Below are 26,765 nucleotides of genomic sequence, written 5' to 3' on the forward strand. Positions count from 1 at the left end.
CTAGCCGAGACAACACTCGAAGTCGGACGGACACGTTTTTCTGCCAATCTGTGTGTTTCCCTTTTTGTCCAAATATATTTTTTACGACAACTGTCTTGTCCACGGTGTCTTTTGTTCGTTCCACTGGGGTTTAGCAAGTGTGTTTATAAAGAGACGAAAATCTCTTGACTGTTACAAGTGTTAGTGTTTCAACACGGCTACACTCGTGAAAGCAAAACAACAAACTCAAACGCGTCTTCGTTCAATGTTGTCAACTAATATCCGGATTAATTTTCGGCAAATTTTCCTCAATTCTCCGGACAGATTTTCATAAAAATTTGAAAAACCCGGAATTCCGGGAAAATCCGGAGGACTTTCATCTCTGTTAACAAAACAAACGCTTTGCCCCAAATAACTCATATCTTGGTTTGCTTTTACACTCTGTAAGTGGGGTAGAATTGTACAATCTGTCTCACACACCAAACCAAAATTGCATCTCAATTACTGATGGCTGGCTGGATCATCCACTTCAATAAATACCTACCCCAGGAGTGTCAAACTCATTTTTGTCACGGCCCACTTTCAAGTTAAGTCTTCCCTCGGAGGGCCGTTATGACAGTGAAACCAAATAAATGTTTAATCGTCTCATTGTATCATCACTTCTATTAAACAAATTGGTGACTTACGAAGTTTTGAAATCACTCAAGTCAACTATACACAGTAGTTTGTTCAAGTAAGGGTAAACAGGGTGACAAAATTACCGCAAGATCTCAACGTTATTTATTACTCTTGTCAATTTGACATTTCGATACAGATTTTAGCAAGGATCATGGAAGTTGAAATACATGATTTGCTTTCACGGGCCATATAAAATTATGTGGTGGGCCGGATCTGGGCCCCGGGCCTTGAGTTTGAGACTCGCAACCTAGCCCTATTTAACTATTTTGCTTTACTTTTTAAACTCCTAAAGAGTGGAGCAATCATCAGCCAAGGAAAACATTTAATAACTTGACAAACTGAAGAAGGGGTACAACATTCTGGATCTGGTTCACTTGTACTGCCTAATATTAATCCTTGAAACCGAATGCAATAGTTTCCTAACCCGCTAGATTTAGCTTTGGCTTGTATTGATTCATTTGAACAGCTGAATTTGTGGGGCGTGTTACGAGTGACAATCATCGAATGGGAGAGCCACACACACCAAAAAATAAATAAATCGTGACATAGGCGGAAGCGCTGTGCTTGTTCTACCTTTTCGTGGCTAAGTGCAAGCGACGTGCTAACGTCACTCTGTGGTCGCCTGCGAGAGGTGACAGTTAGCCTAGCCGCGGCTAGCTTCACGCAGCTTATTCGGAAGTCTACAAATGCTGACTTTTAAACATGCTTAAGCATTCGAAATGAACACCTGGCATATACCTTTGAAGAACTTAAGGGCCATTCCGTACAGCTCTTGAAGAGGAAAGCCCCATTTGTTCTCTGCGGACGATTTGTCAGACTCCCCATCGCCGCCGTCGTTGTTAGCCTCAAGGGTGGCCGGTGTTTGGACGTCGGGCTCCGCGGCGGCGTCCGGTCGCGACGGTGGCGGCGGCTCCTCCGGCTGGCCCTGCTCGACCTCCGAGTCCGGGCTGAGCGTGAGGCCGTCAACGGAGACTTCGAGACGGCTGGAAGGAGCGCTGTCGAGGTAGCCGCTGTGAACCTCGGTGGCCATCATGCAGACTGTCAGCTGAAGCGGCCACGTACCTACTTCCGTTTAGCCTGACGGAACTTCCGGGAAATGGTCTTATATTTTGCAAATACTGTATATTAATTGTTTGAAGAGTCCAAATCGAGTTTTTAAAAAATTAACATTGTGTTCATTGTGAAATAAATACCTGACTAAAATTCTACTTTTGAAGTTCATTTAAGAATTTAGACTTTGAACATTTGTTAAAGGAGCAATTTAAATCCATTGCAAATAAAGCTAAGGGTGTGTGTGGTACTCTTGAGTCGTATATATGGTTATTATGTTCTGTATTCAAGGCATTTTGGATGTTATCGAAAGAAAGACCGTATGCCTAATTTCTTCAGCCTTTATGATTTTCACATAACCAATTGGCCTCTCACTGCCTCACCCAGTGTAAACAAATACTTTACAATATTTGCAGGATATGGTTTATGATGAGAATATTATTTGAAACATTTCTTAAGTGCCTTGATCCACTGGAGTCAGTGACCTGTGTATTGAGCTGTCCTTTTAAGTGCACTATTATGCTCATTTGCATCAGAATATGTTTGCTCATCCTTGGTGTTACAGTTAGAATTTATTGTACACACACATATTTATTAATCCTGTATCCTATTTTATTGTAATATATTGCACTTGCTATGATTTTCATATTCATCCGGGAAGCTATTTTTAAAAAACTTTAGCCTGATTGATTTTGTGTTCAGTGAATTTTAGTCAGATTAAAAGGCAGTTGAGGAGGTTGTGCTGTCAAACATCAAACAAGGGAAAAAGACTTTGGGGATATGTACTGACCGTCTGTTTGACACCTATAAGGACACACTACTCTTCTTTTTGTTTCGTCTTCTTCAACTGACCATTATACATTTAACAGACAGACGGGTAAATGATCCCCCATTCTGCAGTGATATGTTAACAGTCCAGCGGTCTTTGTATATTTGATCATTAGATGGTCGATGGCACCTCAGTATTAAGACCAGCAGTGTTGGAGTGCAACATGTATATATCTATTCCTGTCAATCCGTCATGCTTCATGCTGTAGTGTTCAGTTTGCGCTCAAATGGTGATTTCAAGAGAATGTATTGATACATGTATTGTCTTAAAGATACCGGTAAATATTTATTAATGCCCGTGTAGTATATTTGATGTAATACAATATTTCTGACTGTTACTGCTGCTCTTCACTTCTGCATATACTGGTATTCGTGTCATTTTCCAATGCATACAGACTGATTATTACTATTTTTTGCCACAGACACAAGTGTTGACTATTCTTTTGACAAACTATTCAATCTCATTGCTTGATATTATAAATGTGTACATAGATGAAGACATGAATTCAAATCCATTAATGTTTAACCTGATATGTGTTTGAATTATTTTGCCTTAAGTTTACATGATGATTCTATTTCAAGTTTTTTTTGTTTTGTTTTTTGGGATGCGGGGGTCAAGTAGACAGGAAGAAGTTGGTGTCACCTCACCTCTGGACATGATCCTTGCAAGGATTTAATGAGGCCATTCAGGTGTCAAGCACCGTGGAACACTTTGGAACTTGTCTTTGTGTATTGTGACACACTTTGTTGTCACTGAGGGTGAATCACTTCCTATGTGCAGCCAAGTTCAAAGCAAAGAGTGCCACAGAAAATCCCAGTCATTTAAATTAATGTTAACTAGATTAATAATAGTTGCAGCATCATTCAAGCACATCTGTGTTGGACATTTTAGAACAAGTGTGCATCCATTTGCATCGGTTTAAAATAGGGGGGAGGGACCATTATAGTTTTGGGCAGTATAATGGCAACTACACTATTTTATTGATTTCCAGGGTGCATTTGTATGGTACAGAAAAGTCAAAAAGCACGTTAATAGTAAATAAATAAATAAGGACACTATACGCAAACGTAAGAACATATAAGCAGATACAGTATATATCTTTGCGTAAATGCAAGCAAATGTCTGACAATCATTTGATATTAATATATTAATCGTACTTTTATTTCTTTTTTTTAGATGACGCAGTTGATTTAAAAGAATGAATACATCCATTTTCTGCTTTCACACATTGTGATATATTTTCACTTTCCCCTCGTAACATTTCAAATTGTGTTAGTCTTGTGACATTGTGATTTTATTCGTGTGTAAATATTAGTGATCCTGTAAAATTTTTATTTTATTGCTGCAGATGGACTATTATCATAACATCACAATTGTATTGCTGCATAATAGCAGTCTTGTAAGATTAGGATGTTATTGCTGTATAATAATTTAGCTATTTTGGTCGATGTATAGTGCATCCTTAAATTTTGTTACAACGAAGTTATTGTTTAATTTGTATTTCATTGGCTTGTAAGTATTGCAAAAATCAGAACTGTATTGTGCATACTTATTGTAAAAGTAGTTGATCGAGGCACAATGTAATTTGATTAGAGTAAAATTGCAATACTGGTGAGGAATGACTTGTAAGATTCCAACTTGTCTAATCACTTTGGTCTTGTTTGGTGAAGAATGACGTAAGATTCCAACTTGTCTAATCACTTTGGTCTTGTAAAATTACAATTTCATCGGTGTATCATGTCTATATTCTTGTTAAATTCTGCATCGTTGATATTGGTGTATAATGAATATTATAAAACTCTGATTTTATGCAGGATATTACGTTTTTTATAAAACTAACAGTAACTGGTCATGACGATTCATGACTTAAATCTCCTCCATTTCTTATTTACATGAGTGTCTAATGACTATAACATTTATTTTTGAAAGGCATATGTAATTTTTTTTCTTCATTTGTAAAATGTGGACCCCATTCTTGCAATTCTACTTTATTTTCGTAGGTTTTCTCCTCTTTCTCGCTAATGCAAACTGGGTGAAGCCGAAGTTTGGAGCTTGTGTCGGGAGAGAGGAAAGTGGTAGTTTCCGACGGTCTTTGAAGGTGACAGGTCCATTAATGGCTCGTCCCATGCCAAAGCGGATAAATGTTTTCTCTGCCGATGTGTATTGAACGCGCTCATGCTATTAAAAGTTCTTTTTTTTTTTTCCTTTTAAGAAGAGACTTGCGGCGGCCCTCCGGAGCTTCACACCTCCGGAGGGCCGCAGACGTCTGAAGTTGGCGCTTAGCGGGGGCTGCCGAGCGTCGACGGCCGCCTAGTTCACACTTTGCACGTCACACCTTTGATCCGCCGGGACATTTAACTCCGAGCGGGCCTCTTCCGAGCTCACTTTTTTTCGGGTTGGGACGTGAAGACGGCGAGAAAGCGATGTCGGCCATCCACGGAAACCTGCCCGTCGGGGACCTCAACCACTTGCAGTTGTACCACGAAGGAAGTCTTCAGATGGGCAATCCTGGTAAGGTGTCGCTCCTTAGAAGCTTCACGGGACTCGTTTAGTAGTTGCAAGATAGAATTTTTTTTTTTGGGGGGTGGGGGGGATATTCTACTTAAGAGTTTTTCCCTTCTAAAATGTATTCATCTTCGTCCTCCCAAGTACATTTTTTTATTAACATAAAAGGATGACTACAGTGGTGCAATCATTTGGAGAACTTTTTTTTTGGACTTGCCAGTCAACATTTTAAATGCAAGCACTTGATGGTGCCTGTGAACTAAAGAGGAAAAAAAGCTAAACGTCACTTAATGTCAGAAAACTACTATGAATTGTCACCAACATTCACACGAACAGCTGTACTCATGCCCACTTCGACCTCTGAAAATATCCATGCAATCGCCACCATACTTATGAATTTTATCGGCAAAAGCCCTTTTCTATCGTTCACTAAAGAGAAAAAAAAGCTTAACGTCGCTTAATGTCAGAAAACGTTTTCACATAAGTACATTTCTGTATTTTAAACAACCACATAGCTTCAGCTTTGGCGAACAGTTCTCTTTCGCTTCATGGTAAGAATGCAAAATGTCGTCGACTGACTGACGAATGGCATCATTGCCATGGCGTTGGAACCCTTTTAAGCATCACATGGCGACTGATCATGTCATACTCACAGCATGTATATATTCTTTATCCTCCCCTGAAACAAATCTAGCGTCTTACTGAGGAGTTTGAGAACTCAGCACCTCCACGTGTACGTATACTCTACATCAGGGGTCCCGAACCTTTTTTTTTGACTGAAGATCTACTTTTCAAGCAACCAAATTCCTGCGGTCAACCCATGACCGCAACATGTACGGTTTCACACACACACGCGCGCGCACCCATGAAAACGCATGTCATGATGAGCAACAGCCATAACGGCCCCTAATATGAACAAAACAGAAAAATAAAGTCGATACAATAGTTTGTGAGTGAGCAAATCACTGCCTACCTTTGTAGAGACAGGCAGACTACAAGGAGCAGCACAATGTCCATTGAATTGAAGGGGGTAAAAACAACACAAAAAAAAAGCTTAATTACATTCTATGTCATTCTTAGTCGCGCTATGTTTTTATAGAATGCGTTTCCATTCTTTTCAATCAGCAAAGGTGATTTCTGATGACTATTTTTGAAATTCCAATTTTACCGGTGTATAATATTCTCTTACAATTACGAGCGCAACAACACACTTACATCAACCTTAAATGTCCCCTTCAGATTTTCGAAGTGGTGACGTAACCAACTATTTGGCCACGACTGCCTCGGTTCCGCGGGTGGACAAATGCGTGGCCATACTGACCCACCGCAGGAAGAGGACCAACTTCACCCAGCAGCAGATCGAGGTGCTGGAGAAGGTGTACTCTGACACCAAGTATCCGGATATCTACCTGAGGGAGCGACTTGAGGCGCTCACCGGTCTGCCCGAGTCCCGAATACAGGTATGTTCAAATATGAGACACGTGACTGAACATGCTAGCCACAAGTTGCGGTTTCTTACTTCACGTGTGGAACAGAACTGCGCCGTGAACAGAGAGCCCCTGTCTTCAAATTTCTGAAGTGTTCGATTTTTCCTCCACTTTCAGGTGTGGTTCCAGAACAGGAGAGCAAAATCCCGTCGCCAAGTGGGCTCCTCGGTGCCCGTAAAAGCTCCCAATCCACTGCCATCCTTTCATCAGCTCCCCAACAGGATGAACCAAGACAAACGTAAGCACCCGCAGAAAAGCTAACATCATATTCACCTGGGATTGTGATAATTATTCTGTTCATCAGGCTTTTTTTATTCTTTCAGTTTATGACAACGGCCACAGGAGCATCATATTCACCTGGGATTGTGATAATTATTGTGTACATCAGGTTTGTTTTTTTTATTCTTTCAGTTTATGACAACGGCCACAGTACGGAGGCTCACAGGAATGCTTTTGGACTACAAGACGCCTACAGAACCCCAATCGAGGAACCCCACAGGACCAAAGCCCCCGGCGACCATTTTCTGGCATCGTGTCTTTACGAGAAAGACGCGAGGCGAGAGAAGGCCGAGCAGTTGCAACGGCGCGAGGCCAACGTGGACATCCCGGCCAGTAACGTCCTGATCTACCCCTCCAAGGACGGCATGAACGGCGATCCCAAGGTTCTGGTGGAGTACGACAACTTCCCGCCCAACAAGACCATCGGGCCCGAGATGAAGGTGGTGATCCCGCCCATCCCTATTCAGAACAACTTCAGCAGGTCATCGCCCAAAGCCGCCGGCGGCCCGCTCCAGTACTCGCATGCGAGGGCGGCGGGGAAGGCGTTCAACGGATTCTCGCCAGTCCACGGCGCAGATTTGCCGGACTTTTACGATTCGGACTCAGATTGGGAGAGTGAGGCCATGGTTGGATTTGGTGGTTTTATCTAAGATGCGGTGATGGTCTTTCATGACTACTTGCCATAAACTTCATGTAGACTGTACATAGCCCCTCTCAACCCCCAAAACAAAGAGTTGATAATCAAAAAGCCACAACCGCGTGCTGGCTTGATGTTGAATAACCCAGTAAAACTAAATTTGTCAACTCTGCGATATTGTTGTTTGCATAAAATATCTTCTATTTATTGTAAGATTGTAATAAAACGGTTTCATCTTGAATCCAGCGTTCTTGCTGAAAAACAGCTTTGCAATGTTGTGTTTAATATAAAAAAAGACAAACAAGTATATACAGGGCGTTTTCGTATATTGAACATTCGGTATGACAGTGTGACAAATGCAGAAATGCAACGATGAGGTGGGTTTTTTTTTTGTTGTTTTGTTTTTTTTTTTTTGATTCCCCAGGGGTAAAAGGCGTTTTTAAACTCCCTGCTGAAGAATTCTCCTTTTAAAAAAATATCAAAGTCTCTTTTGAGTGCACAGAAAAATTACAAAAAGCCAACAGTAGGAATAATTTCACAGATATTGTACAAATATCTACAATTTCATAAAACATTCGTTAGCCTGCGCTCGGAACAAAGCCAAAACGGGCAAAACACCTTTTTTTCTGAAATAAATAAATACATAACAATTCTAAGAATCAACTTTTGGCACGAGGAGCCAGCGAACAACGTGGAGATACATTTGAGTGTTTCCTTCCGTAAGATAAAACCGGAGGGTGATAAAAGGAAGATTCGAGGTGTCCTTTCGCGAGGGTTACTAGCGGTGTACATGTGTAACCCTGCTCACACCGCGTTGGTGTTGTTGGCCGAAAATACGTGCAGGTTGCCGAGCTGACTCAGGCCGCTCTGGATGTGCGCCACGTGGATCTCGACGTTGTTCTGGAAGCAACTGCAAGCACAACAACACAGAACAAGCTTGGTAATGACAACGGACTGTCTTGACTCACGGGGGTTAAGACTTTTTCATTGAAGAGCAACTTTCCAAAGTTCAATAAGTGACGTGCATCTGCCCTGAAGAGTCTCAATTAAAACATACCACTGTTTTGTTGGTTCCGCTATCGTGAAGTCTTTTTTTTTTTTGGGGGGGGGTGATATTTTAGACGCGACCCGGTGGTCCAGTGGTTAGTGCGTCGACCTCACAGTGCAGAGGTCATGGCCTCCGATCCCGGCTCCGGCCTTCCTGTGTGGAGTTTGCATGTTCTCCCCGGGCCTGTGTGGGTTTTCTCCGGGTACTCCGGTTTCCTCCCACATTCCAAAGACATGCATGGCAGGCTGATTGAACACTTCAAATTGTCCCTAGGTGTGAGTTTGAGCGCGGATGTATGTTCATCTCTGTGTGCCCTGCGATTGGGTTGGCAACCAGTTCAGGGTGTCTCCCGCCTACCGCCCGAAGACGGCTAGGATAGGCTCCAGCATGCCCCGCGATCCTTGCGAGGATAAGGCGGATCAGAAAACGGACGGATGGAAAGATTTTCATATTTGGTCTCTTTCCATGGGACTTGACAGGAATTACAAAGATTTTACAAAATTGAAGATTGCCTCTCTCCATTCACTGCTCCATTCATCAACCTTGTTGCACATCACTGGAGTGCACAAAGGGTGTTTAGGCGAGAATCTAAATTAGTGGTGCCCAAGTCCGGTCCTCAAGAGTCCTGATCCAGCTTGTTTTAGACGTCTCCCTCTTCCAACAAACAGGCCTGGTTCAAATGATCAGCTCATCAGAGAAGCCTGATAACAATCAGGCGTGTTGGAAGAGGGAGACATCTAAAACAGGCTGGATAGTAGCTCTCGAGAAGCGGACCTGGACACCCCCTGGTCTAAGCTACCTGAGGTTAGAGGGATCGATGGATGCTTTGATGTCATTGAGGGACTCTGTGAGAGATTTGAACTCAAATGAATTCAGGTCTCCGCCGTCTGCCAGACACTGCAAAAACAACAACATTCACATTGACGATACCTGAAAACTAATTCTGCCTTGCAGCAAGTGACCGCGAGTGTTTTCGGGAGACAGACGCCGACCTTGATCTGCAGCAGCAGAGCCGTGAGGCGCGAGACGAGGTGCGTGAGGCTGCCGTTGGTCACGCTCTGCTGGCCGTCCTTGGAGGAGTCGCTCAGGTGCACCATCTGCTGGGCCTCGTCCTCGCAGTGCCGTCGCAGGTCCGCCGGGTGGTCGGCGGGAAGCGCACCCTGGTCTGGAGAGAGCTGGATGCCACGTGAAAGTCAGACATAAAAGAACTGAAGGGTTTAGGTTGCCAAAATACACCGATGCATCTGCACTTGGCTTATTGCGGGTCTTGAGTGCCAACCCAAGATGCGACGGGAAGCTAACGTGCGCATTCAAGCATCTCGGCTCTACAATTTACCTCGCAACAGAACTGCTGCACTTCATGTAGGACTTTGCTGAGATCCTTGTTGAGCTGCTCCAGCTCGAGCACAGTGGACGCGTAGCGCTTCTGGAAGTCCAGCTCAATGGGCAAGGCGTACGATTTCTGAAACGCAAACGCAGAAGTATCGACTCGCCTTTTCAAATCATGCTATGATGAAAGCGTTTTTTGATGAAGGGCTGCGAGCGTTTGTACCATCTTCTCCGCTTCGGTGTTCATTTCTTTCAAGTGCTTGATGTGCTCTTTCTTGATCATCAGGATCTTCGACAACCTTGTCTGGTAATGGAGCGTGAAAATATGTTAGGCGATAAGAAAGCAGGACCAGGATGTCAATCGAAATCACGGTACATGTACGATGACAAATTTGGATATTTATATAGCATCCACTAGATGGAGCTACACACCTTCCTTTCGACTCGAGAGGCGTTCATGACCGCCTCCGAAAAACGTAAATTAATGATTACAGTACTTCAATGAAACTACGAAAATTGAAAATAATGCATAAAAACAGAAAATCAAGTCGGGAAAATCACAAAATAAATTCGATAGCCCCCGCTTGGCATTTCCATGAGCGTAGCTCCAACAGAACGATCAGATGTTAGTTAAAATGTTGGAAACTGGACTGTCTCAGAAGTTTTTGTTATTTATTCCTTTGTTGTGTATTCATAAATGAGGAAATCACAAAATAAATTGAGTAGGGGGGGCTAGAGAATTTATTTTGTGATTTCCTCGCTTGATTTTCTGGTTTGATGCATTATTTTTCATTTTTGTAGTTTCATTGAAGGAATCGTTAATTTACGTTTTGCGGAGGCGGTCATGAACGCCTCACAAGTCCAACGGAAAAAGAGAAGGCACGGAGACGGACAAAGACGTACCTGTATTTGTTGAGACTGTGAAAACCATTAATAAAGTGTGCGTTTTTAAAAAAAAAAAAAACACCACCACAGATCTCCTTTTTTCAGAGCTGCAACAAAAACGTATTTAATAAAGCAGCGACACAGTTCACTGAACCGGCAGCAAGTTATAACATTGTAAGCATGTCTCCACCAAGGAGCCATTTTGGGGTCGACATATTACCGTAATGCCCATACACAAGGCGCGCCGGATTTTAAGGTGCGCGGTGAGCTTTTAAGAAATGGAAGACTTTTTGGTGCGCCCTATCGTGCGGAAAATACGGTATATTAAATAAATATATTCAATGTCTGTGTGTGTTTTTATACACGAGTGAAAAATGCGTGTGTACCACTTGGACCAGGAACTTGACAGGAAACCCTCCGAGGGTGTCTCCGTCTGCAGCGGGCAGACTGGTCCTCCATGGTGACTGGTTGATGAGTGGGTCATGGTGGTCCTGGGAGAGGGAGAAAAGACAATTTTTTTTTCCCGACGGCGAGTTCAAATTATCATTTCATCACTACGATGTGCGGTAATACCATGAGGACGGGAGTGGTGGCGGACGGGTAGGGACCTCGAGGTGGAGTCATTAGGTTCTGCATGTAGCGCGTCGTCCGGTGCTTCTGGGCGAAGGCTGAAATGGGCATCGTCTCGTTGGGCTCGTTGCTCTGCGAGGCGGACCGTCAAACAAACAAAAAAAAAAAACATTTAAGTAATGACGAGCTGCTTAAAAAGCGGTTGTTGTACCTAGCAGAGGGGCAGAGGAGCAGAGTTGGCGCGGGAACTGTCACAATGAGCACGCGTGACGTACCAGAACTTCGTAGTCAGGCACGTTGTGTGTTCCCAGGCCATTGCGGTCAAAGGTGACGCGGTAAGTGGCCGCGCTAGTGTCCACTGCGTCGATCTGCCCCGTGAACAAGCCGTCGTGTTGGCCTCGCAGTCGAGCTATTGACACATTCGCCGTTTTTTTGCAGAGGATAAAGAATACGTGTGAGTGTGGGGGGCCTGCGGTGTAGATGAGACGGCACGTGCCGCTAAACGTTTGCATTTTCAACCGCACCCAAAACGGCAACTGTTTGTTACCAGTGACTTTGGTTCCAATGATGAGAGGAAGCGGAATTTCATCAGGAAGGTCTTTGCAGTTAGACACGTCCGATAGTTTTCTGTGCTGCAGTAAGCGCATCTTCTGTCTTTTCTGCCGCAGCGCCGTCCGCTCCTCGGCAAAGAACGCCGACGAGCACCTGGGCAAATAGTAGCAAACAATTCTTGGCTCCAAAGACAAGGTGGAAATGTGTTGCTAGATCAGAGGCTTAGAGGAGCGACAATGTCAGGGGCGGGGTGGTGACTGATGTACCGTCTGGGTTTCCCCATCAGTCTCCGGATGGTCCCCCATTCCACTCGCGTCAACTTCCTGGTTTTCAAGGTGGGGAAAGATTCCTTCAGACACAGACAGAACTCATTGTCGCCCTCAAAAAGAGGCCTGCAATGCAAATTTAGAAAGGGACAAAAAAAAAATTCCGTACAGCATCACAAATGCATTTTTCATTTGAATGCTAATTAGAATGAGAACAAAAATAACGTGATCATTTTGTTTGCGGGTTACTGATGAGTTTACCTGTCGATATTGGAATAGAACCATTCGTAGATGCACCACTTGTGAGCTTTGGGCAGCTTGAGGAGGTTTCTTAATCGCAATCCTATTCTCTGCGATGACTTCTTGTCAGGGGTCACCACACTGGAAAACTTCTGCAAAAAAAAAAAGCAATGGTTGACCATTACAGATGAGGTTTGTATGAACAATTTGAAGCATGGAGCATGTGTGGTGTTCTTATTCCAAACCTGTGGTGTGGTGCTGACCCTCTGGCTCCTTCGCGGTGATCTGGACGGGGGACGCTGCGGTGCATAATCATCCTCGTACCGACTCCTCTTGGAGCCCCGGGTGGGCTGTGAAGGCAAACGGGGAGGTTTACAGTGAGGATTGCGGCATATTTTGCGTCATATTTTTTATAATAGCAACCCAAATGTCTTGCCGTTTCCATGGTGAGGGTGGACTGGCGTCCCCTGGTGTTGTGAGCTCTTGGGAAGGCATTCTTTTCATTCAGAGTGTTGGACAAACTTCCTTCTGTGACGAGGACATTTGAAGAATGAGCAAGTCATTCAGAATTGATTAGCAGGGCTTTCCGTGGTTCTTTTCAAGCAGGTCAAGAATAAAACTCTTAATTGGTCATTTCCAAAATGATTTGTTGCAGACAGTATCGAAATGAGTTAATCGATTGCTTCCACAAATAAACGTCTCACAATTCTGCGGTGGTGGCTCAACAATGGTTCACAATTATTTTAAATGGTTTTGCTGAAAGTGAAAATCCGTGAATTGAAATAACTCATCTTGAGTAATATTGTGCAGCACACATTGTTGAGCATAGAGTAAAAATGAGACAATTTGAACATTTTTGGGGCAGCATGGCTCAGTGGTAGAGTGGTCGTTTCCCAACCCAAAGGTTGGTGGTTCGATCCCCTGCCATTGCAACCACGACAAAGTGTCCATGAGCAAAATTCTGACCGCCCACTTGCTCCTGGTGCTGAGTCACTCCAGTAGGTGAATGAAGTAACAGTGTGAAGCGCCGAGGTAGAAAAGCGTTGTATGAGTGACAGCCCATTTAAAACAAAAACTATCTTTGATATGTTTTTCAGAGCTCTTGTTTGTTTTTTTTGAGTGGTTTAGTATTGCTGTTTAATAATACGTGCTTTCATCCAATTATGCAATTAGAGGAGCCTAACCAAGAAATGAGGAGAATTATACACACTGTACCTCGAGTGCATTTTGCAATGACACATATATATATTATCTTGAAACAATACAATGCTTGCAAACAGCTGCTATTTAAACAGTACGGCTCGGCTCGCCCCCAGCGAGGCCTACGCCGAGGATCGAGCTGTCAAACACGGGTAACGTTACGGCGACAGCTGGGTGGACAACCGAGACCTTCCTCCGGTGTGTGGACAGAATACGCCGATTCAAATTGCTGGCTGATACGTGAACGCCCATAAAATTAATGTATCAAATTTAATGACACGGAGACAATAAAACATAAAACTTGATGCGAGCACGAGTAGCACAGTGAGCTAACCTTACTATGCGTGAGTGTTTTGTTCCCACTCCCGGGAGGCTCCTTTTGTTATTAGCGGGTGCTAACTAGCAGCTAAGCTAACGTTATTTGTTTACTCAGTGCAAGTGCAGGAAACTTGACAAACTCCCCGGTTAGCCTTCGTTAGCCTCTCGTGCTAATCAGGGTTAGCCTGATCGACCCCTGGGTAAGAGACCGGTGATGTCTCGAACTTTGTGGGAAAGAATTTTTTTTTTTTAAGAGTGGTCTCCCTGGTGTGTTGCGGGGGGGGTAGTAACGAAGCGAAAGTGGGTAGAAATGGACGTTGTTTTTACTCACTCTCGTCCAGCAGCTGGTCCATCTCCGCCATCTTGCATGAGCCGCGCCGCTTTTTCAAAGAGGTTGTCAAAATGCATTCTGGGTTGGGAGTCGGGACGCTGCCTCAAGCCGAGGCCGACTTCCCTACTTTTTTTAAAAAGCTTTTTTTACGACTATATATGGATAATTGGACTTCAAATATTCAAATGGTATTATTTGTTAAAACTAGTAGAAGTTTAAACTACGTGAATGCTTTATTTAAATTTTTTTTTTAATCAATTAAAAAGGCACTGTAATGTGTTGTGTGGGATTGTTTTTTATTTTTTACATCCTCCCAAAAGCGCTGATAATTCATATTTGGCGTCACTTGGGGGTTTATTCCGGAAATAAAGAGGAAAATTACCAAAATAGGAAAAAAAAAACACTATTGAAAACAAGTAATTCTGCAAGTCTGGGAGTCCAGGGCCATGAGTGCCAATTACAATTTTTTAATTGTATACATAAATGAAATCAATATTTTATTTTATTTTTTTACTAAATGCACTAAGGAGTGGTTGACCGCCCACTTGCTCCTGGTGCTGAGTCACCCCAGTAGGTGAATGAAGTAACAGTGTGAAGCGCCGAGGTAGAAAAGCGTTGTATGAGTGACAGCCCATTTAAAACAAAAAATATCTTTGATCTGTTTTTCAGAGATGTTTTGTTTTTTGTGTGGTTCAGTATTGCTGTTTAATAATACGTGCTTTCATCCAATTATGCAATTAGATAATGATTAAAATACACAATTGTAAACATTTTATAGCTGGAGTTGGAATCAAAGTTAATTGAACAGTCGAAAACTAATTACTTAACAAATTGACAGCTATTTTGACAATCGATTAATTATTTAGAGGTGTTTAACTTAAATCTGGACCAAATCTTCAGAATGTTGGCTTGTAAACAGTAAATATTCCAGCAGACTAATTACACGTTATTTCCATATTGTATCAATAAGATTGTAAACAGAAAATAAGCCACATACCTTTTAGACTGACAAGTGCTTCTGCCGAGGAGCCTAACCAAGAAATGAGGAGAATTATACACACTGTACCTCGAGTGCATTTTGCAATGACATCTATATATATTATCTTGAAACAATACAATGCTTGCAAACAGCTGCTATTTAAACAGTACGGCTCGGCTCGCCTCCAGCGAGGCCTACGCCGAGGATCGAGCTGTCAAAAACGGGTAACGTTACGGCGACAGCTGGGTGGACAACCGAGATCTTCCTCCGGTGTGTGGACAGAATACGCCGATTCAAATTGCTGGCTGATACGTGAACGCCCATAAAATTGATGTATCAAATTTAATGAGACGGAGACAATAAAACATAAAACTTGATCCGAGCACGAGTAGCACAGTGAGCTAACCTTACTATGCGTGAGTGTTTTGTTCCCACTCCCGGGAGGCTCCTTTTGTTATTAGCGGGTGCTAACTAGCAGCTAAGCTAACGTTATTTGTTTACTCAGTGCAAGTGCAGGAAACTTGACAAACTCCCCGGTTAGCCTTCGTTAGCCTCTCGTGCTAATCAGGGTTAGCCTGATCGACCCCTGGGTAAGAGACCGGTGATGTCTCGAACTTTGTGGGAAAGAATTTTTTTTTTTTAAAGACTTGAAATTAAATAGAGGAGGCGGTCACCCTGGTGTGTTGCGGGGGGGGTAGTAACGAAGCGAAAGTGGGTAGAAATGGACGTTGTTTTTACTCACTCTCGTCCAGCAGCTGGTCCATCTCCGCCATCTTGCATGAGCCGCGCCGCTTTTTCAAAGAGGTTGTCAAAATGCATTCTGGGTTGGGAGTCGGGACGCTGCCTCAAGCCGAGGCCGACTTCCCTACTTAGACTGTGGTTTTGAATTGTAATGTCACGATTCACCACTAGGTGGCAGACATGGCTTAGTTGCGCTTACACAGGGTCTTATACTGCCCGACACTACATGAGTAGGCCTCATAATTTTTGTGGATTTGGAATGATATGGAGTACATAGTACCTCACATATTTAAATTAGCATTTTTGTCTTACATCTGGTCAGGAAGTGCGTGGTCATATGGAGCCAGCAACAAGTCACCCTGGTTAAGTGATGACCAACCTCTTTGCCATGAAAGATAATCATGATGATCCAATTACACTAAATTGAGTCAAAAATGTTTTTTTGTAACACATCTTTGTTCCTCTATGCGAGCGACGTATACTACCAGACAGGAATAATTAAACACCTCCACTAGATGGCAGATGGGGGCACAATTAACCTGTTTATCCACCTATAGCTGCTCATACAACAAAATGTGTTCAACTAAATAGACCCACATACGCAGTGGCCCATGGGTCTGTCCTCCAGCTGGCCAGCGAGGCACCATGCGTCATCATTTCTGCATTTTGCCCAAATGGCGCGCGCCTTGACACGCGCTTTGTGGAAACGCCCCTCCCATTATTCATCACAAGCCTCGGCACATTTTTGGCTCATCACTAGTTTAGAGCCAAAAAGGTGAGAATTGTGTACATCTCCCAATATTTATGGATCTAACTGTCAATGACATATGGAACACAGGATATTGCTGTTTGGAAAGAGCATTTTATTGTATTTGTTTTGCTAGAGAAATGCACGAAGAGAGAAAAACAATCAAAAATATGCTAATATATACATGTCTAAGGGGGTTCCGTGCAGTATTTTAAAATGAAACCAGGCCAGTAGATGTCAGTCACAAATCCCACTGAAACCAGGGGAAGGGAACCATTTGTCATTTCAATGTGGATTATTATATCTGATGACCATTTACGGGTACAGTGTTTTGAGTTTTTTATTTTTTATTTTTAGGGTGATTTATTTGTTTTTGTCAATTGCGTGGTAGGCTATCTGATATGCTCTCACCTGTTTCCCACTCCTTCCTGAAACCTAGCATTCTAGTTCTCTTTTCGACAAGAAATAACACAAACCCACATTTAACTGGGCTTTCCACGTACTAACGGGAGACAAAGTGAGCTAGCAAACCTGCCGACGAAGTAGCATAAAGTGACAAAAGAATTTCGGAATCACAGCGAGGCCCCTGGACGAGATGGCGCTCCCGTTTGCGCCGCTCACCACAAGGATGTTTGGTAGTTGAACTTGATCTTCAGGAGATACTTGAGATTGATTTGGGCTACGTCGTACACGATGTATCTGTGGCGACGGTTAAGGAAGACGGACGGGGTAATAATAATGATGAGACCAAAAGGCCAGCATGCGTTGCATCGACCGAAAGGATACTCGTTGTACAGGAGACTTGCGTCGTCAATGTTGGTGTTGGCTCCTTTTCCCAGAGGCACTTGGACGCCATCTAAAGTGGTGGTGGCGCTCGATTCCGGAGCGGTTCGGCCCAAACCTGCAAGGTAAGACGAAATAAGCAAGAAACAATTCTTGTAAAATCCCAAACTTTTTGCTCATCATTCATAAAAAGGCAACTTTTTTTTCTTGCGATTTACAAGAAAGTAAAATTTAAAAAAAAAAACAACATTATTTTCTTAAGAATTTAATTTCCAGATTTTTCCTCAAACATAACACATGTCCTAAATTGAAAACATTGTCATAGAACCTTTTTCTTGTAATATTGCAACTACCCAAAATGTAAAAGTTGCATAATTAGGATTTAATCTTTGTAAAATTGCTTTTTTTCTCTCATTACTTTCAACTTTATTCTCATGTAAAACATTTTTTTTCATACTTTGTGTTAAAGATAACTAATATAATAATAATATAATATAATATAATAACAACAAAATATGAAAATAAATATATTTTTTTCATACTTTGTGTTACTAAAGATAACTAATATAATAATAATATAATATAATATAATAACAACAAAATATGAAAATAAATATAAACATACACATATAAAAATTAAATTTTAAATCTAAAAATAATAATTTATATATATATATATATATATATGTGTTTTTAAAATAATAATAAAACTTTACTAAAAACAATAAATACATAAAAATATTTGAGCATTGCAAATAAACTACTTTGTGAGCACCGCACCTTTTACACTGTGTTTGCCCTTTGGCAGTTTTGTGATGTGGGAAGCCTTTTTCAGTTCATGCCTGGAATAAAGAAAAGATAGATGAACACAGTTAATATCATCCCTTTACTTTCATTTGTGGCAGAGGTCCAAGTAATCACTCACATATTCCCGAGGGCTACTTCTGCGAGCAGCAGAAGGCCAACGGGGTCCGACTGCGAGGTGTGACAGTAGTTGGCGCTCTTGGACACCATGTCGGCAAAGTACACGCCTTTGCCGAACATGTAACCAGTCTACAGACACAATAAAGCGCAACTTGATTTGAAATGATGCTTCTCAAGAAGAAGATGTGGACTGATTGATGACCAGGGAGACGGAAAAAAAAATAAAATAAACACTCACCACTGGGGCCTCCGGAGGGGCGATGCGAAGACCCTGAGAGAGGATGCCGGCGTAGTTGGTGGTCCGGGAGCCGTGCCACAGCAGCTGCCGATTGTGCAGCTCCTCAAAGGGTTGGAAGCGCTGGCGTTCTCCCTCGCGGTTGATTTTGAAGATCTAAAACCACAGTCATTTCACTTTGAGACAAGATTTGGTCTTATAAAATGAGGACATTTTTCCTCGTAAAACGAGACATTTGCAATTTCTGTAGAAAACTTGATTTTTGGGTAAATGAAAATTTTTGGCACGTTGAATGTCATTCCAAAGGTGAACTGAATATTCAGAGTTTGGTACGGGAAGAATATGAAGCTGTTTTGTTCCATGTGTCATTTAGGAATGAATGAGGATTTTTGTTTTTTTTTTTTTGTAGACACTTTATTTGGGAAATTGTTGAATTTTTTTGTTTTCAAAATTTTTGAAATTGAATGAGCTGAACATTTTGAATGCTGTACAACATGACATTTATTCATGTCATTTGGTGATGTTTTCTTGTAAAATTATGACATTTTAATTTTTAATTTGTATCTATTATGACATTATTCGACATGAATTGACTTTTTTTCCCCAGTAAAATTACAGCTTAGTATCGCAATAGTACAACTTGATGTGGGTAAAATTGGAATGTCACAACTTTTTTTTTTCCTCTCATAATTTTCCAACACTGTGCAATGTTACATAATTGGCATTTCCGCCTGAGGGCGACTTACCTCTTGTACTTCCAGTGTATACGTGTTGTGCGTGGCGGCGTGCGTGTTCTTCACATATTCCAGAATGACGTCAGCCTCCTGCGTGGCCTTGTCCACAACCTGAGAAACATAAACCACCCCAAAAATAAATAAACATTTTGAAAAGTGTAACATTCTAATTAAAGGAAAAAAAAAAGTGGGTAAAGCATCCCGACCTCAATCTTGGTCTTAAGTTTCTCATAGTTGATATCGATGGGGTCCCTCTCGTTGTCCTGCGCTCCTCCTCTCAGCAAACTGTAAGCCACTTCAATGTCCAACAGGTTGTCCAGCATCTGAACTTTAGCCTGGCAGGTGGACATCGATGAACATTTCAATTCCTGTGCCGGTGCTGTGTCAGTGCAGATCTTGGGGGGTGTCACACGCGCATACCTGAATGTAGTCCAGGTTTCTGAGCAGCGGAGGTTTCTTCATGCCAAAGTCGTGTGGTATCAGCGTGTAGAAGCGATTCGACAGATCCAAAATGTGCGAATCGGGCACACAGTCGGACACCGCCTAAATCAAGGAAGCACGTAGCAATTTTTGCAATGTGTTTTCTTAATAAGGAAAACAGCACTCTATATTGTGTGTTACCTATTTTTTTTTAAATAATACTGAATCTTCTATTTTTTTGGGCTTGTAATATGTAGAACATACCACCACTTGTAGCAATTCTGCGGGAACAAAAATCTGGATTATTTTTTTTTTTCCTCAACTGACCTGCTGCACTTCCGTGAGAAGAGCATAAGCGCTCTGAATTTGCCTCTTGCTCAGCTTTCCCAGCGGCATCTTCTGGAGGTCAATCTGAAAACAGGGACGGGAAAAACAGTACCTTGGAGATGTGCCTCTACCCGTGCATCACTTTGAGCATACCTCAAAGTTCAAAGTGCAAAGCCTACCTCAAACTCCACCATGGCCTTCTTCATGCTCTCCACGTCAAAGATCTGTTTGATCAGATCCTGGACAGGTTTGGCCAGCTTGGACTTGGTCCCCGCCGTGGCCGTCAGCCTCTTTACGGCTTCTTCGTCCTGCAATTCGATAAGACTGTAAATTCCAACAGGGGAATGCACGAGTGTGGCTGTGTGTGTCTGTGTTGGGGCCAACCTGTCCATAGTCGATCTCCAGCGGGTAGAACTTGTTGGGGTACTTGGTGAAGTTGGAGGCGCCCCATTCGTTTCCAGTCTTTTCCTTGTACACCGACAGGAAGTTGTTGAGCGCCGAGTTCTTATCGCCGATTTTGTCCAGCTTGTTGCCCCCGATGGTGGTGCCCACTCGACCCCACGAACGGAACACCCAGTACCTGCGCAGAAGGTAAAATCAGCATGGGAAAGATGCATTCATAATGAAATGAAATAAAATGTCAAGAATGAAACAGTTGGTGCGTCATGATTCAATCATTGTGGCGCCTTCTGTTGTGCGCAACTTGTCCACTGGGCGGCACTATAACACAGACCCACAAACGAAGCGTTTCAATTAGGTACTGTAGGTGACTCAATAATGTGCAGAAATATTAGCAGTTTTCAAAAAAGATAAATGCATATTGTTATATTGGCCTGTCTATGTGTTGATATACCCTTTCAAAATTCCCCTGAGCAACGCCGGCTCGCATTCGCATGACCGTGAACGCATGTTCGGTAACCTTTTCTGTACGTCGTCCTCCAGCAGCTGCAGTTTGTAGTAGGAGTTGGTTCCCCGCATGATGTCCACCAAGCCCAGTGTGGCGCTGTACATTTTACCGTTTTGCTCCAAAACGTGAGCGCTGTTCTCCAGACCTGAATCAATTCATAAATATTCATCAATTCACCTTCAAGTTCCAAGAAGAGGAAGAAGGAAAACAATGGCGGTGATGTGGTCTTTTCAGGCTACCTGAGTCTGGATCGACAGCAGCGCCTCCTTTGACCGTCAGCTTCATCTTCTTGGCTTTGCTCTTACCTGGAATAGAGACCATGTTTAAATAACTCGTTAGGTAGGTTATGATGTAATCACCATTGATCATTCTGTGTCCAAACTGATGATGATAAAAGTGTGAAAATGGCCTTCAAATGTCACAGCAGAGTCGATATGATGACAACATTGTACAGACCGAACCACATCGTCGTTGTGCTCTTGGGAAGAATGTTCCAATTGAGAAAGAAAAACATTGAAAATGTACTAAACCGTGGCCCCCAAACGGCGATGTGGTCCGTACCACGTCTCTAATGAGCGTTTTACCTTCTTCCTCCTTCACTCTGCCAGTGCTCTTGGAAGCAGCCATCGCGCCCGACTTGGAGGGCGCCGGGGCGGGCGCCGACGGGGGGGCCTCCACTTTGACCTCAGCCCCCCACGGGGAGATGGCGTGCAGGGAGACGAGCTCCTGGAGGGCTTTGCCCGACGACTTGATGTCGGTGAGGAAGTCCTCGGAGACCACGCGTACGCCCGCCTCCTTGGCTTCCTCCATTTTCTTGCCCATCTTCTCCACCTCCTCTGCGAAGTGTTACATCACTCATTCGTTCAACAAAATGGGAGTTGCTGCGAGTGTGTCGCGGGGGTTTCTCACTCTTGGTGCTGATGCAGAGCGAGGCCTTGTTGGCCGCGGTGCAGATCTTTCCCCCCAGCTCCTCCACGGCCGCCTTGATGTCGTCTTTATTTTTGGCCAGTTTGCCAACAGTCAACACCTTCATGCTAGTGAGAGGTTTGTCTGTAGTACAAACATTCCAAACACGAACGGTTAAGATCACTGAAGTTCCTGAACTGGATGTTTGGACTCGCCACTCACCAGGGGGTCCGCCCTCTGGTAGCGGCTTAGCGGGGGCGCCGGAGGCGCTGGCCAGAGGCTCAGCTTTGACGGCGAGCTGGCTTGGAGCGGGCGCCTCCTTCGGGTAAATTCTATCCTGACGCTTAAACTTGAACTTCTTCAGGAAGGGAACCTCATGAAATTCCTAAAACGGGAGATGACACGGTCATGTGGTTGTTACGTATGAGGAGGAGGCATTCACACTCGCACAACAGCATCGGAAGCTCATGCGAAAGCCACCATTCTTTTCTCATAAGGCTTTGCTTGTAATATTTATCTTTATTCAAATAAGGTTTGAATTTTTATTGCATGCTTGACTTGGAAAAAAATGACTGGCAGTTGTGTTTATGACCTTTGTTTCCCCTAAATTACATCTTCTTTTGTTTTACAGTGGTACCTCTACTTATGAAATTAATTGGTTCTGGAAGAAATTTCTTAACTTGAAAATTTTGTAAGCAGAGATGCATTTTCCATGTAAATGCCATAATCCGTTCCAAGCGCCCCCAAAATTTGTATGAAGACACGTTCATAGGTGGAGGTACCACTGTACTTGTACTGTTTCAACTTAATGCCCATCAGATTTGCAATGCTAATCATGTAAAATAAAAAAATAAAAAATAAAGTGGAATGAATTTAACATTTGGTGATAAACAACAAATTTGACGTCCGATTAGATGTTCACCTTTTTTGTGCTTGCAAGACTACAACTTCATTTTTGTGAAATTTACACTCAAAAATATATTGAGAATATATATATATATATATAATATATATATATTTTGTGTGCGGCCTTCAAAGAAAAAATGAGATATATTAGTTTATTGGACAGATCAAGCGTGGATTTTAGTTCATCTATAAATCCGAGTTATCTGGACAATCATTGAGGCTTGCAGTAAAGTCGTCGACTAGCCCCAGTAGCCATACCTTAGGGGTGACCCAGTCTCTCCGTGCGGGTTTCGTGGTTTTGAACACACACTTTGTCCAGGCTGAGATGTTCCCGGTGCAGTAATAAGCGTCGCCCTTGAACACCAACTGGCCAAAGCATTCCTTGCACGGTTCCAGCGCGCCGAAAGCCATTCCGTCGCCCAAGTAGTCCACCACCTGTCAATTACAGTCGGGGTTCGACCAAAAGCTTCACTAAAAATCCCTCCCCGCAATTAGATTTGTTAAAATGCGCTCACGTTGGACTCCCCGGATGGAACCTCCTGGTCGTTCGCAATGAGCAGCTCCTTCATGTCGTTGACGGAGCAATGCTTCCTCAGCTTGTCTTTAATGCCCCATATGAGCTGGCTTTGGTCCTGACAGGGCACACGAACGTACTCAGATGGGGGTGGGAGGGGAAATACGATGGCTGTCATGCGCATCAAAAGGAAGTCAGTGTTACCTTCAACTGCTCTTCCAATTTTTTCTTCTCCGCTTCTTCCTCCTTCTTCTGTTTCTTGGAGACTCCGTCCACCTCTTCGTTTTTGCGCTTTCTGAAAGGGAAGGGAGCTTGAACCCGATAATTTGGATTCAAATTCTGAATTTATTCAGATTCCAAAGGCAACACTAATCTAATAAAAATGTCATTAAAAACAGTGTTCTGCTTACATTTGACCAAAGTCTACAAATGGTGGCCGATTACTTATTATTAAATTTGTATTTGGTCATATAAATTATAACATTTATTATCGCAAATACTGCAAGTGGTTCTAGTTGTACTTTCCATAATATAAAAAAAACCCAAGGTTGATAAAAATAACATTATAAAAAAATAGCATTATAATTATTCAATATTTTCCAGTTTTATGTTAACTAATTTTTATAGATATATTTTATAAATATATTTTATTGATTTTAAAATGATCGTCGATTGTAAATCTTACTGATATTACATCATTCTTGCATATATTTGTAAGAGAAAAAAAACGAGTCAATTTAAGAGCTTATTTAAAAAAATCTTTGTCCATTTTGAATATTCAAGGTTTTTTTTCATACTTTAATGTGTGTATTTTCCCATCTTAAAACAATTCCTGGATTGAATGTCCATATTACAAATGTTTTTTATGTTTTATTATGATTTTGTTGAATGTATTTTTGTTATTATTATTTATTCCCCACTTTAAAATATTTTTGCTAAAATCATCATTTGTAGAATGCTGCAGTTGTTGTAAACGTTCTGGGACCCAAAAAGATATTTTAGTCCTTTTTTTTTTTTTTTTTTTTTTTTTTTTTTTAAATCGGCCACTGAATCAATAATTTGGATTTCGTACCAGAACTATCAGTCTGGCCCTACACTGTAATAATGCACGTGTCGCTGGTCTCACCCTTCTGCTTTGATTGGCGGGAGCCTCTTCTTGAGCTCCTCCTTGTCTTCGGCCCTCAGCGCGTTGAAACCCTTCAGCTGGGCGCCGCTGTACTCTGGCTTGAAATCCAGCTCCTCCCTGCAGCCCACAAAGCAGGCCGTGTGGTACCAACGGTCGATCAGGCCCAGCTGAGGCTTCTCCGGGTCCACCGTCTTCTTCGACACGCGGATCTGATCCTGCGGGTTAAGCCAGAAAATTGAATGCGCCGCTACAGGGGGGAGATCATCGGAGTTATGATGCACCGCTTTGTTAGCGATCTTACAAAATGGACAGCGAGCGCCAAAGGATTGACTCAGCCTTGATTTGCTATGTTAATGTACGGGGTTGTGAAAATAGTGGTGCACTTGGGAGTTTTTGCCACCTAGAAGTTGATTACTAAAAAAATGGAATAAAGTGGAAACACACTGCAAGAGTCAAAAGTGGGCGAAGTACATGACAAAACGCATGACAACAACCTTTTCTATTTTCATCTCGCAGCCTTTGCAAGTGCTGCGGTTGGATTTGGCGTATTCCACCGCAAAGCCGCTGAGCGTTTTCTCCCCTTGCGCACCGCCGCCTTTCTTTCCGCCTTTTCCTAAAAGGAGAAAACACCGATGAATGAGCGACCGCTTGATCGAGTGCGGAATTTCTGTGGCCATGGAATAGGGACTGGCCTCCTCCAGTAGCTCCGCCGCTTTCGATGGCCTTCTTGACTTTGTCCTGGTCTTCCCAGCGAAGGGCGGAGAAGCCATCGATGTCAGAGGGGGACTGGACTGCCGCTCGTTGCCAGAAGCAGGAGAAGTGATGCCAGTGTGGGACCTTCCCATCGAACATTGGTGACTGACACACGGAAAAGAAGCAAAGAAACCCCATAAATATCATCAGTAATCACACTTTGCATTGGATAATGTCATGATTTATTCTGTGATAGCAGATACGACACATTACAAAATCACCAGTGTGTCATTTTAAAAAAGCATCATGGGCCGTGTTAAATGTTATTTTTAGTAATATTCAGGGTTCTAAATTACCTTTTTTTAACACCAGCCAGTGTGGTTGGTGACTCTTTACTAGCTAATCAGAATTTCAATCAGCCAATTATTTAAAAAAAAATGTTTTTCCTCACAACTTTAGTTCCGCTCTTCTTCATCTACATCACTCACACACTGTTTGTTGTTGGTGTGAAATACAGGCATTCACGCAACCAAGGTTCATCATTATGGCACATTACAACATCGTATTTATTGTAAATATTGGAGTCACCACCAGTGGTACAAATGACACAGAAGAAACCCTAGCGTAGAGGAGGCAGGGGGAAAAGTGCCAGCTCTGCTGATTGAACGATTCATGATATGTATTTTAACTGCAGTTGCAGCGTTGTGCCATTATGGTAACAAGATCATGCTAACAGTATCACTCTTATTTTGGTAGATATTTTAGCAAGCATCATGAAAGTTGCCATCTTTGATTTGCTTTCGCGGGCCACATAAAGTGATGTGGCGGGCCAGATCTGGCCCCCGAGCCTTGAGTTCGACACCAGTGCAAATCGACATGATTCGCGATATATGACGCAGTATCGATACTGTGAATCCGCAAGTGAATTCGAATAACTTACTCAGTTATTTTGGTACAGAATTGCACTGTCGATCGTTTTAATATATGTGTTTGCTTTTAAAAACATGCACATGAGCCAACATGAAGCATCCATCATAGCAAACGATGCCAGCCTTGAAAAGCTAACAACGGCTTCCGCGTACCGTACATCATGCCGCAGTTATACATTTAAACTCTTTTAACGGGACGTAAGGTGAGAAAATGCGAGCTTTATTCAAATATAACGCCTCGCGTTGTTGTCTATTTATTTACAACTATTTTTTACTTGACGTTAGCCACATAGCTCGAGTATCTTTCATCAAAGAAAAGCGCAGAGGACGGTGCTAACCTGCACCATGATGGCCATTCGGAGCGAGTCTTTGGCGATGTTTTCCTTGCACCCCTTACACGATGCACGGCCGCTCTTGGCGTACTCGGCCTTATAGAGCTTGTCCTCTTGAGAGTCAGCCATTTTCGCTTTGTGTTGTTTGGGAAAAGGGGGCAAAAGAAGAGCAAAAAAAACACCAAAAAAAGTTTATTCTCCGACAGACAACAATCACAATCAGAGCGGCAAAGCCCGCGTGGTGGCCTGCTCAGAGAGGGTATGGCGAAAACAGGAGGGCTCATTCGCGCTCGCTTTGCTAACACCCAGAAGAAACGCCAATGTGCTGTTCTGTATTTGCACTGTGAAACGGAACGTTTTGTCAAGTATTTTCTCGAA

At 42.8% G+C, this 26,765-nt stretch overlaps 4 protein-coding genes across 6 annotated transcripts in view; 1 reads left to right on the plus strand and 3 right to left on the minus strand.

Moving 5' to 3' along the window:
• The window catches only part of acbd3 (acyl-Coenzyme A binding domain containing 3), an 8,053-nt gene extending 5,900 nt beyond the window's left edge, over positions 1 to 2,153 (minus strand). The window contains exon 1 of one of the 2 annotated variants that reach the window (XM_019873718.1): positions 1,396 to 2,153. In XM_019873718.1, the coding sequence (XP_019729277.1) occupies positions 1,396 to 1,690 (295 nt within the window). In that variant the 5' untranslated portion in view covers positions 1,691 to 2,153. The remainder of the gene's footprint in view (positions 1 to 1,395) is intronic. The other variant, XM_019873717.1, reaches the window with a different exon arrangement.
• A 2,329-nt stretch (positions 2,154 to 4,482) lies between these two features.
• mixl1 (Mix paired-like homeobox) lies at positions 4,483 to 7,685 on the plus strand. The gene is made up of 4 exons (XM_019873730.1): positions 4,483 to 5,047; positions 6,281 to 6,501; positions 6,646 to 6,766; positions 6,940 to 7,685. The coding sequence occupies exons 1-4, from the start codon at positions 4,960 to 4,962 to the stop codon at positions 7,455 to 7,457; spliced, it is 948 nt and encodes a 315-aa protein (XP_019729289.1). The 5' UTR covers positions 4,483 to 4,959; the 3' UTR covers positions 7,458 to 7,685.
• A 156-nt stretch (positions 7,686 to 7,841) lies between these two features.
• On the minus strand, positions 7,842 to 15,998 carry lin9 (lin-9 DREAM MuvB core complex component). Its single transcript, XM_019873719.1, has 15 exons — positions 15,905 to 15,998; positions 15,181 to 15,213; positions 12,771 to 12,862; positions 12,580 to 12,684; positions 12,356 to 12,486; positions 12,095 to 12,220; positions 11,824 to 11,981; positions 11,552 to 11,685; positions 11,280 to 11,408; positions 11,093 to 11,197; positions 10,045 to 10,125; positions 9,829 to 9,954; positions 9,485 to 9,667; positions 9,292 to 9,389; positions 7,842 to 8,354 (listed from the first exon to the last, which is right to left on the minus strand). The coding sequence occupies exons 1-15, from the start codon at positions 15,933 to 15,935 to the stop codon at positions 8,249 to 8,251; spliced, it is 1,638 nt and encodes a 545-aa protein (XP_019729278.1). The 5' UTR covers positions 15,936 to 15,998; the 3' UTR covers positions 7,842 to 8,248.
• A 751-nt stretch (positions 15,999 to 16,749) lies between these two features.
• On the minus strand, positions 16,750 to 26,656 carry parp1 (poly (ADP-ribose) polymerase 1). Of its 2 annotated transcripts, XM_019873796.1 has the most exons (23): positions 26,394 to 26,656; positions 25,126 to 25,291; positions 24,928 to 25,046; positions 24,434 to 24,648; positions 23,512 to 23,602; positions 23,309 to 23,425; positions 23,052 to 23,228; positions 22,110 to 22,272; positions 21,891 to 22,031; positions 21,566 to 21,817; positions 21,221 to 21,286; positions 20,994 to 21,126; positions 20,459 to 20,654; positions 20,254 to 20,382; positions 20,075 to 20,158; positions 19,748 to 19,870; positions 19,534 to 19,662; positions 19,340 to 19,438; positions 18,597 to 18,749; positions 18,360 to 18,487; positions 18,215 to 18,276; positions 17,438 to 17,552; positions 16,750 to 17,350 (listed from the first exon to the last, which is right to left on the minus strand). In XM_019873796.1, the coding sequence occupies exons 1-23, from the start codon at positions 26,514 to 26,516 to the stop codon at positions 17,269 to 17,271; spliced, it is 3,063 nt and encodes a 1,020-aa protein (XP_019729355.1). In that variant the 5' UTR covers positions 26,517 to 26,656; the 3' UTR covers positions 16,750 to 17,268. The 2 variants fall into 2 exon arrangements, with proteins under 2 accessions (XP_019729355.1, XP_019729354.1); XM_019873795.1 differs by having other exon boundaries at positions 21,891 to 22,272.
• Between the last annotated feature and the right edge of the window lie 109 nt (positions 26,657 to 26,765).

This window comes from Hippocampus comes, unplaced genomic scaffold, assembly GCF_001891065.2.
Source record: "Hippocampus comes isolate QL1 unplaced genomic scaffold, H_comes_QL1_v1.1 scaffold126, whole genome shotgun sequence".
Taxonomy (NCBI): Eukaryota; Metazoa; Chordata; class Actinopteri; order Syngnathiformes; family Syngnathidae; genus Hippocampus; species Hippocampus comes.